The sequence below is a fragment of the Zingiber officinale genome, chromosome 6A (genome assembly GCF_018446385.1).
Source record: "Zingiber officinale cultivar Zhangliang chromosome 6A, Zo_v1.1, whole genome shotgun sequence".
In the NCBI taxonomy this organism is placed as follows: domain Eukaryota; kingdom Viridiplantae; phylum Streptophyta; class Magnoliopsida; order Zingiberales; family Zingiberaceae; genus Zingiber; species Zingiber officinale.
In genome coordinates this window covers 109,337,648-109,353,435 of record NC_055997.1, presented here as the reverse complement: position 1 = coordinate 109,353,435, position 15,788 = coordinate 109,337,648, and the positions used below count along the sequence as shown (strand labels likewise).

At 37.4% G+C, this 15,788-nt stretch overlaps 1 protein-coding gene across 5 annotated transcripts in view; it reads left to right on the top strand.

Annotated features, from left to right (window-relative positions):
• Positions 1-218: 218 nt before the first annotated feature.
• The window catches only part of LOC121997379 (glutathione S-transferase T3-like), a 75,857-nt gene continuing 60,287 nt past the window's right edge, over positions 219-15,788 (top strand). For 2 of the 5 annotated variants that reach the window (XM_042551760.1, XM_042551759.1), the window contains exons 1-2: positions 1,026-4,027; positions 4,837-4,925. In XM_042551760.1, coding sequence (XP_042407694.1) covers positions 2,199-3,257 — 1,059 coding nt within the window. In that variant the 5' untranslated portion in view covers positions 1,026-2,198 and the 3' untranslated portion in view covers positions 3,258-4,027; positions 4,837-4,925. Of the gene's footprint in view, positions 371-492; positions 741-1,025; positions 4,028-4,836; positions 5,071-15,788 lie in introns of those variants that run through there. The other 3 variants (XR_006116265.1, XR_006116266.1, XM_042551758.1) reach the window with 3 other exon arrangements.

Here is a 15,788-nt window from a genome sequence, read left to right as displayed (position 1 = left end):
TTTTGTGTCTATGGTCAAAAATTTGTCTAAAATTTTAACGATCAATAACAATCAATATAAATTTGAATATCTGACCCCAACTAAAATAAAAAAAAAATAAATTAAATATAATAGAATGAAAATTAAATTCGACTAATATTCTAAAGGTCGATCTCAAACGGAGAAAGGCCGTCTATTACAACAAACCCCGTGTCAAGACCCCAACAATCAAACCACTTTCTTTCTCTCCCTCCGTGTCCTTTCCGTCTCTCTCTTTCTCTCTCTCATGATGATAATGCCGCCTAGAAAGCTGATGCCGATGCCAATCCATATGCCTCACCTGATAAGCACTCATAATTCGTCCCATGGAGCATAAAGCAGATAGAGATCAGTGAGATATTTTTATTGAGTTTTTCTCGATTTTGATCCGTCAAACTTTCGATCCGGGTTTCTGCCTGTGAGTCGTCGATCGAGAATTTGTTCTTGCTCAATTTGATTCATTTTTTTTTCCAGTGTTTGATTACTAGGGTTAGAGGGCGGCAACCTGGGGTCACCGGTGGTAGCGGCAATGGCGAGGAGGATGGGCCGGGGGAAGTTCGAGATCAAGCGGATCGAGAACACGACCAGCCGGCAGGTGACCTTCCGCAAGCGCCGCAACGGTTACTCAAGAAGGCCTACGAGTTGTCGCTCCTGTGCGACGCTGAGTTCGCGCTCGTCGTCTTCTCCTGCCGCGGCCGCCTCTACGAGTATGCCAGCAACAGGTGCTGATGGATGGTTTTCTCATTCAGGCAATTTCACAAGTAGTTAGACAGCGAAATGACTAGGGTTGCACGGAGAGGTTCGAGTAAATCTTCTTTAGACATGGTCGAATCCTTGTTTCTGGTTTTTGGTGTTTGGAGTTGAGATCTGCAAAGGTCTGTGCACACATATTGGCTCTTTGTCTCTTTTGCTTACTTTTGAAAGCTTTGTTGGGTGGAATTTAAGCAACAGCAGTTAGGAAATGGAGAAGGAATCGAAGGGAGAGTATAATCCGTGTTATTGGATGAGTGGTTGTGGATTCTATTGGTATAATCTCTTCTCCACAAATCCACCCACCCTCTTTCTTTGACATCTCTTCCTCCTCTCTCTCTCCCCTTAATTCTTGTTGTTGCTTGCTGCTGCTCTTCTCTAATCCCACTGATTGTGCAAAAAAGACGGGTCCCGCCGCCCAGCGGCCCCTAGCCTGGGCCCACAGGGATCCAACGAGTGAAGGAAAGGAGGTGTTGAGTGATGTCACACTCTGATTTTTATAGTCCATTCCTTAGCCAAAAGGACCAGGGAAGCTCTCAAAGTCACAGAGGTCACAAGTCAATCTTTACAATTGGTTGAATGCTAATCTTCATCTGTGGTCTAGGGTTCTTGTTCAATTGAATCTTATCATAAAATAATGCAAGAGAAAAGTGTTCAGTACGGAGACAGAGCAGAAGAAGACTGAGGAGCCAATGGGATGAACGTACCGTGTGTTAGCTTTGCATGGGGAGTATAAAGGAAACAAGAGGTATGAGGTTTCTTTTGGGGGATAAAAAATAGGTAGAAGAAGAATCAGGAGAAGAAGAACTAGCTCTCGAAAAGCCCAAAGAGTGTGGGTCAAAGAAGGGAGGGAGTTAATTGCACTGTGGGTGGGATCGAGTGCCACCGTGGCTGAGAGTACCAATGGCATTCTCGAGGAAACTAAGGTCGGACTGAAGGAAGGTAAGAGGCCTTGGAAACAGGAGCAGCTCAATATGCTGCTTTATTTATTTATTAGCAACATCGGCCCTTTTGTTTTTATGTGATTTCTCTCTTCATGGGAAGCAATTGAGAGCCAGCTTCTTAGAGCATCCACAAGGAGCTCCCACTGTGACGTGTCTTGGGGGAGAAACCTTTCACTCATAGTGGAAGGGAGGTTTTTTACTTTACACGACGAAACGGTCCATAGTTATGGAGCCGCTTCGTTGTGCTTTTTAATTTTTTTTATATTATTTTTTTTAATAATTATAAAAATAATAAAAAGACAACAACGGCTGTGGCGCAGACGTTGTATGCCGTTGAACAACAATTAATTTTTAGCCATTGTTCAACGTTTTAATTTAATTTTTTATTATAAAATATATATATAAATATGGGATCAATTTCATTCATTCCATTGCAAACTTTACTCTCAACTCATTTCTTCCTTTCATTCCCTATTTGTATTCGAGATGGATGAAAATCTCAATACTTTCTTTACGAATCTTTTGAATTCTTCAAATACGGAAGGAAATTCATCTTCTCAAAATACCCGCATTCCTCCAAATATCCAATATCCTCATATTTTCTCTCACGCACAATATCCTCCAAATGTTCAAAATATTTCATATGTTCCACAATATTCTCCAAAATTTCCAAATTCCCAAAGTTCTCAAAATTTTTTGCAGACGTGGAATCCAAGTAACGCCGCTCCAGCTCCATTTGGTATGTATCCATCCCAAGATTTGTCAACAATGGGTAGCCAACTTGGGATGCCTTATCCTTACGTATTTTCTCTTACTCAACCACCTGTCATACATTCGAATGAATCAAGAAGGGCAACTATTGATCCATCTATCAGCGACAAAGAATCTCTAACACCATCATCTGTTCCACCACACTCATCACAAGAGGAGCGTGAAGTTGAGCTGGAGGAAAATGAATCGAAACGAAGAATTTGGTCTCTCGATGAAGATGTGGTCCTTGCGAAGTCATGGGCAACTATAAACACTGATGCAATCATTGGTAATGGCCAGAAGGATCAAGCTTTTTGGAAACGTATAGCTGATTACTACAACAAACATCGCCCCACTGGATCTATGACGAGAAGTTATCAGCGGCTGAAATCACATTATTATAGGTTTGCACCGATGGTAAATGAATTTTTTGCAACTTATAATAATTTTTATACTCATCGGCAAAGCGCTTGGAGTGACGAGAATGTGTTGGAGAATGCATTGAATATGTGGAAAGCCAACAACAAAGGCAAGGATTTTAAGTATATGCATGTGTGGAGGGTTCTCAAAGAATATGAAAAATATACTCCACAATCAGTTGCTCATTACTCTAACAAGAAGGCAAGGACATCCGAATCAGGGGAAAACACTTCAACATCAAATCCAGATACAAGTGTTGATTTAGATGACTCTGAAGTCCGCATTCGCCCTATAGGGCAAAAGGAAGTGAAGAGAAAGGGCAAATCTAAAGTCAGAGAGGGCAACACAATGAAACATAGCATCGACAAAGAATGACAAGATATTAAAGAATATCAAATCCAAAAAATGACTTTGCGGGAAGCCGAGATCTTTCATAAGGATTATGAAATTCTTATGAAGGATACCAGTGAGATAACACCAGGACAACTTTATTTATATGAGAAAATGGTGGAAAAAATTAAACAGAGACATGGCTTGGTGTAGATGAGTTTACGTTTATTTTTAGGGCTATTATTATAATTTATGTTTTTTTTATTTGATGCACTGTAATATTTATATATTTTTTTTAATTATTAATGTTGTTTCAGGTTAACAATTTATAAATTTAAATTTTATAAAAATTTAATGGTGTATAATGTAAAATATGAAGGAGAAATGAGAATTATATATAATGAAAAGTGTGGGATCCATGATGGTGTTGTTGAAAGGTTTTTTTTGATAGTGGAAGGAGGTATGAGGCTTTTAACTTTTGATGTGGCACAGACGTGACAACGAAGGAGCTCTCAGCAGGGTCTATCCACTGTGGATGCTCTTACGACTTTACAATAAAAAAGCTTGGCCCTGAATCAAATTTTGCTTTGGCAGATAGTGTCAGTTAATTCATTTTAAAATTTGATAAGACCTTTGGGTGTCAGTCTCGTGGGTGTGTCACTTCTGAATATGAAAGAACCTTGTGGATTGATCGAAGTATTCAACTTCAGGCTTTGTGTTCAAAACGATAGACGACAACAAGATATTAGAAGATATGGATTTGGCATACTGATCTCTGGTACCAGCTTGCTGCACACGAGATATTAAACTATATGGTAATATTACTAGTATTTAATATTTTTTTGTCAACTTGATTGCCTAACCTGCCCAGCAGCCCAAGTTTCCTTCAGAAAAAAAATTCAAAGATGTGGCGTCCTATGCTAATTTGCTCTGTTATATATTTTTTCTCATTGAAAAGTATAATTTGCCTGGTCATTTATGTCTAAGTAAATGCTGAGCATTATGGTAGTGGACATATTGTACATACTATCACTGAGGCTTTCTTGTAATTAATTGGGGTGTGTTCATATCCACTGAGGATGATTGGATCGAATGCCTTACTTGTCTTTTCTTTTTTGTCTTTGTGCCACTTATTAGACATTTTCAGGCCTTAAAAATTTGCATCATGCATATCATTTTAAGACATTCATGTATAGAATTTAGGTGAAAACCTTAGCCGAAACTGTCTTAATGAACTTTATATATCTTTTTATCTTCCTTTCTATTTTCTTTCTTTTCTAATTGTATTTCTTTTTTCTCTATGCCTATTGCATTTATCTGGTATGTCCTTATGGTTTAAAACTTAGTGACTAAATAAATCTAATATGTCACTGTTTCTTTGAGAATGGAGCAAACTAAATTCATCTTATGCAAAGCACTTATGCAAGTATGGTTGCCTCTGAAAGATAGTTTTACACTGAGGTCTGAAATAATAAATATGTTTCTGAAGAACATTTAATTTAGATATATTGTGTAGAACTATTTTTAAATGGTTGCTGATGTTTAATTTAAGAAAAGCACTTGAACTTCTGATTTTTTTAAACAGAAGAAAGCTCCTGAAAACAAAATTTTATTCTGGATGCAGTGTGACATCAACTATTGAGAGGTAAAAGAAAGCATGCCAAGATACCACCAACAATGCCCAATGGGTTTGTTTCAGAAGCGAATGCTCAGGTACATTAACTAAAGCACACACTTTCTGATCTAGAAAATTTTAAATTGATCTGTTGGTGCATGGAATAGAAATTGCAACATTGCTAACAAACATGACTTTAATGTATCCATTGCTTATCATGTTCTTAATTCAAACGTTATCCTTCATCTCATCTTGTCTCAAGACTAATTGCAGATGTCAATAGCAACTTTCAAACAAAGTAAAGAGAACAAGTTAAATAAAATGGATAGCCTATTAGTAGCACAAAATAAAACACACAAAAGCAAAATTGTTTGAATCTTTAATAGTCATAGCACTTTAAGGTCAGAATCTTCTTGATATTGGTAATTTGAAGATATTTATAATAGAGGCAAACTCTGTGGAACAAGATCTTGCTTTTTTAAAAATAAAAAATAAATAAACCATGGAGAAAAGTGTGAAAAAAAATCCTACTAATTAGCTGTATGATCCATATTCAAATTCTTGAAATTGGAAAAATGTGCACAAATTAACACTGTGAGAAGTCTCCAAGATTATGAGAATCATGTATTTGTTTAATCTCACACAGTCTATTTTGTTTCTTCATTTTAATTTTAACGACATTTTTATATTTCTTTTAACCTTATTTTCTATTTGTTTGCTCCTTGTTATTTATCAACACAACTTCAAATATTTATTTTTTGTCTTCCAGCTATCAAGCTTCAATTCTTTTCATACTTCAATTGCAAAAATTTGAAAAGTTTCAATTGGATAAACATTTAAAAAAAAAATGCAAAATGGGTCCAAAGCTAACATGCCATTGGGTAAATCATTACAGCAAATGAAAAATTAGCAGAATTAAAATTAGTTGAACGAAAAATGGAAAGAAAAGGGGAGATTGAAAATGAGCTAGCTCTTAATTAGCTAATTTTAAGTTATTAAGATTCTATATGATAATGAAAACAGAGAGAGAGAGAGAGAGAGAGAGAGAGAGAGAGTTTTATCCAACAATGAGACAAAATGTTAGGTTTATTTATATTCATATTACATCTATATGACTCATATTTCTTGTAATTTTTTTGTCTCAAAGATTCATTGTCCTATCATCCCAACTTGAGTTATATTGCACATTGAATAATTTATTTAAATTAGTTTATGAAATTTCTACCAACCAAAATACTTAAAGGTAGAATAAAATGAAAAAATAAATCATATTTTTCATGTCTATTAGGAAGGCCACAAAAGTTTGACATGCTAATAGGATTAAGCCACAAATGTGAGCCAAATGAAATGGAAAAATTATATTGCCATATCTAGTTGGATTTTAAATTGCTAATAGTATAGTTGCTAATTGGGTAAAAAAGGCCTATTGAACAATGAGCAGAATAAGCATAAACTGACTCCACTTATCTTATTGTGTAAGTGATGGGCATTTGACATGGTTTGACATTTTTATAAGGCGATTATAATTATCTTAGGTCTATTTGTACACAACTATCAAAATCCATAGTCAAGTGAAGGAAGGAGGTTGTCTTAATTCACTATGCATTGAAGGTTTATTGTTTCATTTCTCTTGTTAGAAGCCCAAGTAATTGACTTAGAGGGGCTGAATAATAGAGAAAAAATTGGAAAAGATGATTAATTGGAAGGGAAGAATATGTTTCTCCTCTTATATTTATTTGGAGGAATAACAATTTAATCATAATGATACATTGTAAACCTAATGGCCATTTATATATTTACATGACTAATAGTCAAGGATCACTTGCATTGTAACATATTTATTGATTTTTCAAAATTGTTAAATAACCAATCTTCCATCTTGGTTTTCTCATAATTTGGGATCGAAACATAAATGACAAATAACTCAAGTTTTCTTTTGATGTTCCTTCCAAATAAATGAAGAAACTCACACACATAGTGTATATATGATTCTTTATCAAAACAATATAATATTATTATTACACATAAGGGAAATAAAGCGTCCATATATGTGAATGTTATCCTTATTTATTTTTTCTGTGAAATTTATCTCTCTTTTTTTCGTCTGATAATTCTTCCTTTGTCTGGTGTCCTTTCTTTATCTATCTCTTTTTTCTATTGTTATTTTTCTTAAGATTATTAGATATATATTATGGGAAGAAATAAACAAGAACTACATACAATATATGTTGTTATAATGAGTATATGATAGTGAATCTTGTGTTTTTTTTTACAAGATGATGAATATTATAATGAGTTAACGTTATGGATGCTTTTAGTAATGAGAGATGTGGACATGAGCAATTTCTGAAACTATCCACTTATTTTGTACTTTACTCCTTTGTAAATGAACATCGAAGACAAAGTGTAAAAAGAGGTTGGTTATGGCTTTCTTTTTCCTTGCAAGAAGTAGAACATGTTGGACAAAATAATCTGTTGTTAGAAATTTACAGGGTATTAGCTGAATTTAAATACATCGAATTAAATTCACTTAACTGTCGAAATGACCTGAGCTGATAATCTCAAGCTGTCAGTAGGAGCTGATTTCTACTAATTACTAAGTGCAGACCGAGCTCCGAGTCCTAGCAGCAAACTTCGAGTGGACTTAATGGCCGAGCGGGAAAGCAGTAGATTGGTCGATCGAGAATAGTGCAGAGCGACCGACTGGGCAGTTAGGCCGAGCCGGTGAGCGACCAACCCCGCATACGAGTCGCATAGCAGAGAGGTCGACCGAGTAGTAAGGCCGAGCAAGTTCGATCGGACAGAGAAGTCGACCGGGTTAGAAGCCGGTCGGGAGAGCAAACAAGTCGAGCTATAGGCCGGTTAGGAAATAAGATAGGCTGAGCGAGAGGCCGGCCGGGCAATCAGAAAGGCCAATCGATATGTCGGTCGGGGAAGCAAACAGGACGATCGAACGAGCGGCCAGAGAGGTCGACCAGGCAAGTGGAGAGGCCGGGCGAGCTGAGCGCGCGTGCGGCCGACCGGACGGAAAGGCTAACCAAGTTATCTGCCGAGCAAATTTCGTTGAGTAGGACAATCGAACGGGAATTGAGGCCGAGCGGGCGTTGCAACCGGGTGAGCGATGCAAGCAGCCGAATGTGTGAACCGAGGCCTGCGATACGCAGTTTCCTTGAATCAAATTCACCCCACCTTCGACTGTACTTCCAGGTTTCCTCAGTTCATTGTTTCCCATGATACAACGGTTAACCGTGATTCCCACCAAGAACTGATGGTCACGACAAACTAAGTGGTACCCGAACTATCACGGTACCCGAACTATCACATGCACTCCGTCAAGCAAAAGTTGCATGACAGAGGAGGAGGGACGTAGGTGAAGAGCTTCTGTTACTTTTCTTTCTTATATGTGTAACCTTTTACTTATAGTTGCAACCTCCTTATATAGGAGCAAAAACCAATGGGCAGCGTTAATGATCGTTTAATGATCATTATTTACCAACTATGTAACGCCAATGTTTCACTCGGCTATATTAATTTTTCTTTAATGCATCCGTTACACAAGCAGCAAAAAGGTTTACGTGGTAAAATATTGGTTGTTCCACTTGGACAAATTTTGTCTTGACCAGTCTGGCATTCGGCACGCACAGATTGTGCCCGCACATGAGTCAACATGGTTCAGTGCAATCTGGGCCCTTAATTTGCACCCCCTGCACACCCACGCGTGAGAGAAAGCCTCTCCCCATACATTTGTTCACATCCTCAATGTATGTGAATCAATATAAATCAACCAACATGCCATGCAATTTCCAATGTGGGACTAAAGTCCCATTCACAATGGAACATCTTTCCTCTTCCACCTCTTTTCCATTCACATCACTTATATCCAACAATCCCCCACATGAATGGAGATAGGGTATGTGATAGCATTTAACAGTTGAGTCCAGTATAGGATAGGTAGGTTTTACCCTTTGAACCTTCCCTTGTGAAGATCTGTTTGCTTACTGGCTGATAGTAGACATGATATCCTTGAACTATTCTGTCGTCGGTATAAGTATTGATATATCTCATCTCAAGACTTTTCCTCATACAACTCAGTCCTTATGAATGTGTTCGTTCTTGGCCATGAACACGTCTGGTTCTGTGAGAAGCTCTAAGAAATTTGCCTCCAATTCTCTTCGAAACTGCTCTACTTCTTTCTCACATAGGTGATCCCTCAAGAGTAGTCATCTACTCTTCTTAATCATTAAAAGCCCATCGGCTTACCCTGATCCAGTTACTGTTCTATTAGGCTGGACTACCCCCCACAATGTATCTAGTTAGTGTAAATTAGTTGTCTCTTTGAACCTAATTCTTGAGATCTCCAGTCAACATAGGTTGGGTGTCCTTTGCACTGATCACTGTGTTGGTTGCTACTCAGAAAACCTAGAGGTTCCACTGTACAAAAATTTTGTACAAAGGTCTGAACCTTTTCCTAGCTACCATGTGTTCTTTTAAATTAAATTTTGGATCGCCTGCGGAACTTAACACGTTTGATCTAAAACTTAATCTATTCGTTCTTTTAGGTTTTTGACTTGGGTCTCCTGCGGAACTTAACACGTTCAACCCAAATCACCTTAAGTTATTAATTCCATTAAATATTAATTTCCATAATTGGTTCTCAGTACTGACGTGGCGAGGCACACGACTTTCTTGGATATGGGAGCAACCACCACCGACTAGACAAAACCTTTTATAGAAAGCTAATATTTAATTTCCTAAAATAACTTTAGGTTAACCGAAAAGAACAATCAAATCACAAGGATAAATAAAACAAAAGAACACAACATCGAAAAACATATTCGAAATATTAGAATCGTAAACCTCTTGTATTTGGTATTATTTCCATAAATAACTAGTATGATGCGGAAAGGAAAAATTACTAGTTATACCTTCTAGAAAGACCTCTTGATCTTCTACCGTATTCCTCTTCTAACCTCGGACGTTGTGTGGGCAACAATCTTCCGAGATGATAAAACACCAACCACCTTCTTCTCCTCCTAGCTAGGTTCGGCCACAATAAGGAAGCTTTACCAAGGATGAAGAACAAAACACCAACCAAGCTCCAAGAGATGCAAGCTTTCTCTCCTTCTTCTTCTTCTTCTCCAAGTAGTATCCGACCACCACAAGAGCTCCAAGGGAGATGAACGATTCGGCCACCACAAGAGGAAGAGAGGGAGATGATGATGGCCGGCCACAACACCAAGGAAAAGAGGGAGAGAAATAATAGAGGTTGTATCCAATGAAGGCACCCCCACCCCTTCTTTTATATTCCTTAGCCTTGGTAAATTAGGAAATTTAATTACAATAAAATTTCCTTAATTTCCTTGACATGATTTAATTGAGAAAAATAAAATAAAATTTCTCAATTAAACTATAATGGCCGGCCACATCATGGAGGAATAAATTAGACAAGTTTTAATCAACAAATTAAAACTTCCTAATTTGTTTCCGGAAATTTTAAAAATAAATTTCTCTTCAAAAATCTCTTCATGGTTGATAAAAAGAAATTTCTATAATTTTAATTTTTCAACATGTGAATAATTTTTAAAGAGAAAATAAAATATCTCACCAATCTACAAATAAGGAAAGAGATATAATCTCTTTTTTTAATCTTTTGTACATCCTTTACAAGAGAGATATTTTAATTTTAATCCTCTTTAATAAATTATATCTTCCACATAATAAAAATTAAAATTAAAATTCTTTTAAATTTAATATGGCCGGCCCCCTCTAGCTTGGGTTCAAGCTAGGGCCGACCACCTTAAACCATGCTTAGGCCGACCCTAGCTTGATTCCAAGCTAGCTTGGCCGACCCCCTTTAGGTGGGTATAGTACTCTATAAATAAGAGGCTACGATAGGGACCGAGAGGAGGAATTGGTTTTGGTCTCCCGATAAAATTAAGCATCCCGTGTTCGCCCCGAACACACAACTTAATTTTATCAATAATAATTCATTCCACTAGAGAACTATTATTGAACTACCGCACCAATCCCAAATTACATTTTTGGGCTCCTTCTTATTATAAGTGTGTTAGTCTCCCTGTGTTTAAGATATCGAATGTCCACTAATTAAGTGAGTTACTGACAACTCATTTAATTAATATCTTAGTCCAAGAGTAGTACCAATCAACCTTATCGTCATGTCGGACTAAGTCCACCTGTAGGATTTAACATGACAATCCTTATGAGCTCCTCTTGGGGACATTATCAACCTAGTATCTCTAGGACACAGTTTCCTTCTATAATCAACAACACACACTATAAGTGATATCATTTTCCAACTTATCGGGTTTATTGATTCATCGAACTAAATCTCACCCATTGATAAATTAAAGAAATAAATATCAAATATATGTGCTTGTTATTATATTAGGATTAAGAGCACACACCTCCATAATAACTGAGATATTTGTTCCTTTATAAAGTCAGTATAAAAGAAACAACCTCAAATGGTCCTACTCAATACACTCTAAGTGTACTAGTGTAATTATATAGTCAAGATAAACTAATTCCTAATTACACTACGACCTTCCAATGGTTTGTTCCTTTCCATTTTAGTCGTGAGCTAGCTACTGTTTATAATTTATAAGGTACTGATAACATCATCTTCTATATGTGACACCACATACTATATTATCTACAATATAAATTAATTGAACAACTACAAACAAATGTAGATAAATTGACCAAATGTGATTCTTTATTTAACATAAATGTTTACAAAAGCTTAGACTTTCAGTATACACTCCAATACACTGATAACGACATCAAGGTCATTCCTAGTGATAAGCTTACAACTAACTCTCTGTTTAATCCCTTGGTTAGCGGATCCGTTAGGTTATCATTTGACTTAACATAGTTAATAGTGATAATTCCTGTTGAGAGTAGTTGTCTAATGGTATTATGTTTATGATGTATATGTTTAGACTTACCATTATACAGATGGCTCTGTGCCTGATCGATTGTTGATTGACTATCGTAATATATGCAAATTGTCAGTACATGTTTTGACCATCGTGGAATATCTTCTAAGAATTGTCGTAGTCATTCAGCTCTTCACCACATCTGTAAAGAGCTACAAACTCAGATTCCATCGTGGATCTGGTTATTACCATTTGTTTAGGAGATTTTCAGTATATGACTGTACCTCTAAAAGTGAATACATATCTACTCGTAGATTTAGAGTCATTTATGTCAAATATCCAATTCGCATCGTTGTATCCTTCAATCACAGCAAGATATGATCTTGTATAGTGCAGTCCATATTCATGAGTATATCTCAAATAGCTCAGTACTCTTGTTATCTCTTTCCAGTGCTCAACACTGAAATTACTCGTGTATCTACTCAGTTTACTTACTGCGTAGGCCAAGTCTGGTCGTGTATAACTCATTATGTACATCAGACTTCCAATCACTCGAGAGTACTCTATCTGAGAGATATTTTCACCTCGATTTATCAATAAATGTTGACTCGTATTTATCGGCATTCATGCCAACGCAGTATCACCCTTGGTGAATTTCTCAAGAATCTTATCCACATAATGGGATTGACTAAGAACAAATCCTTCTATTGATCTAAGAATTTTGATTCTTAGAATCACACCAACTAGGCTCATGTGTTTTATGTTAAATTTTGAGTTCAAATATCTTTAGTAGATTTGATTATTTTATCATTACTCCCAACGATAAGTATAACATCTACATATAGGCACAAGATGACGTAGTCATTCTATGTGATTTTCATGTATACATATTTATCACATTTATTAATTTTAAATCCATATTCTTTCACGACATTATTAAATTTCTCATGTCACTGCTTTTGTGCTCATTTCAAGCCATATAATAACTTCACCAATCTACATATCTTGCTTTTCTATCATGACACAGAAACCCTCTCATATTGCTCTATGTAGATTTCCTCTTCTAAATCTTCGTTTAGAAAGGTAATCTTTACATCCATATGATGTATTTCGAGATTTCAGAGTGGCAATAGTCAGCAATACTCTAATGGAAATTATTCTCGACACCGGAGAGTACGTATCAAAGTAATCAATGTCTTCTCATTGTCGATATCCTTTGATTACCAATTTGCCCTTATACTTATCAATTGTACCATCTGACTTCATTTTCTCCTTAAAGATCCACTTGCAACTTAGTAGTTTACTTCCGAGAGGATGATCCACAAGTTTCTAAGTGTGATTTTGCAAGATAGAGTGTATCTCAAATGCAATTGTCTCTCTCCAGTGAGGTTCATCAAAAGAGCCTACAACTTCTAAGTAACTTTGGGGCTCACTTTCTAACATGAAAGTGATAAAATTTGATCCATAAGATTTTTCTACCCGAGTTCTTTGCTCCATCTAAGCTCAACCTCCACTAGTTCTTTATCATCATCTTCACCTTGTGTTTCATATGCCCACTTTGAGGAGCTAGCATTCTCTCGGGTCTTATACGGAAACACATGCTCGAAGAACGAGACATTTCTCGATTCTATTATTGAGTTTTTATGTATCTCTGGTATTTATGACTCATACACAAAAAATCAATACACACTGCTGTTTTGTGCATATCCAATAAATATGCAATCAACAGTCTTTGGTCCTATCTTAATCCTTTTCGGATCAGACACCAACACTTTAGCAAGATACCCCCACATTTATAAATATTTATATGACGGTTGTCTTCTATTCCACAACTCATAAAAGCTCTTATCTATCTTCTTTCTGGGTACCTTATTTAAAAGGTAATTAGCTGTTAACACAGCTTCTCCCCATATGAACTTTGACAGTCTAGAACTCAATAGAAGAGTATTCATTATCTCCTTTAGAGTTCGGTTCTTCTGTTCAGCAACTCTATTTTCCTGAGGAGTATATAGAGTTATTGTTTCAGTCTGATTCCATGTTCAACACACAACTCAGCGAACAGTGATACATATTTACCGCCTCGGTCACTTTGAACCACCTTAATCTTTTTATTAAGTTGGTTTTCAATCTCATTTTTATATTGAACAAATTTTTCTATAACTTCATCCTTACTTTTGAGAAGATGCACATAACAATATTTTGTGTTATCGTCTACAAAATGATGAATTATTTATTACCACCACGTGTTGGCGTACCTTTTAGGTCGCACACGTCAGTGTGGATTAGGTCAAGTGGTTCGTTACTTCTTTCAATATATTGAAAGGATGACTTTGTCATTTTCTCTTTAACACAAATTTCACACTTATGCTTTGGATCAAGGTGGAATGTAGGTATGCTTTGCATATTTATTAATCTATGTAACACATCATAGTTAACATGTCATAGTCTACCATTCCACAAACATGAAGACTCAAGCATATAAGTGGAAAAACTTTCATTTTTATTTATCTTAGGTCTAATGGTCATTACATTGAGATTAAATAGCCCATCAGAAACATAGCCCCTGTTGGGACCTTGACGTCCGCTAGAGGGGGTGAATAGAGTCTCACCCAAATCGATCGCTTCCTATAATGTTAGTGCACAGCAGAAATACAAAAACAAATACTAACAAGAGAAAGCAAACCTAACACGTTGATTTAACATGGTTCGGAGATAAAGCTCCTACTCCACGGCTGTCCGTAAGGTGGACGATCCCGATCCGTCAGTGGATGACTCCCCCGAAAACCTCCAGCTAGCTCAAGCTCCTTGTCGGTGGAGAAACCTTGCCACAAACACTTGAATACAAGCACACCGATCACACGAGGGCTTGGGAGACTCTAATAGGCTTTAACCAAGTCTATTTCGTCACCTTGGCCGGTCATCCCAAGCTCCTTCTTATAGAGCTTGGAGCAAATCAGTAAGTTGATTTACCCGTTACCAGTTGACTGGTCCTTGCACCAGTCGACTGGTGCCAGTCCAACGGCTCTCTACAGTGCACCAGTCGACTACTACATTCATCAGTCGACTGCTACAGTAACGCTACAGTACTGCTACATTTACGCTACAGTACTGCTACAGTAAACCCTAATTTTAGGATTTTACCTCGAGTACATTCACTCAGCACTTATTCTCACCCGACCAACCTAGACCTAGCCTTCTAGCCTCCTTTATCAACCTTGCGTCCCTCGGATGTCTCCCCATCCTTCACGTTTTGCCTTCTGGAACTTCCATCGGCCTTGTCATTATTGTCGGGTCTGTTGGAGCAATTTAGGTGCCCTAAGTTTTGATGTTTGGGCAAAGGTTTAAGTTAGGTTTATTGTTGTATTTGATATGCATTGCGAGTGTGCAGGATACAGGTACAACAAGGAAAGTCCAAGGGTGAGTCTTGGCGGTGTAAGTCCAAGCATGCAGTCTTGGCAACGTAAGTCCAAGTGTGATCTTGGAAAAGGAGGAAAGTCCAAGGATGAGTCTTGGCGGTGTAAGTCTAAGCATGTAGTCTTGGTAACGTAAGTCCAAGTGTGACTTGGCAATGAATGAAGTCCCGGAGGTGCGACCTCTTGGCAAAGGAAGACCCGACAATAATGACAAGGCCGATGGAAGCTCCAGAAGGCAAGACGTGAAGGATGGGGAGGCATCCAAGGGACGCAAGGCTGATGGAGGAGGCTAGAAGGCTAGGTCTAGGTTGGTCGGGCGAGAACGAGTGCTGAGTGAATGTACTCGAGGTAAAATCCTAGAATTAGAGTTTACTGTAGAAGTATTGTAGCGTTACTGTAGCAGTACTGTAGCAGTCGACTGATGTACTGTAGCAGAGCCGTTGAGATAGCCGTTAGGCTGACACCAGTCGACTGGTGCAAGGACCAGTCGACTGGTAACGGGCAAACAGGTTCTGATTTGTTCCAAGCTCTATAGAAGGAGCTTGGTATGGCCGGCCAAGGTGACGAAATTGGACTTGGTTAAAGTCTAATTAGTAGTCTACTTGTGCTCAAGAGATCTTTGTGTGCCAAGAGATCTTGGTTGGAGTTG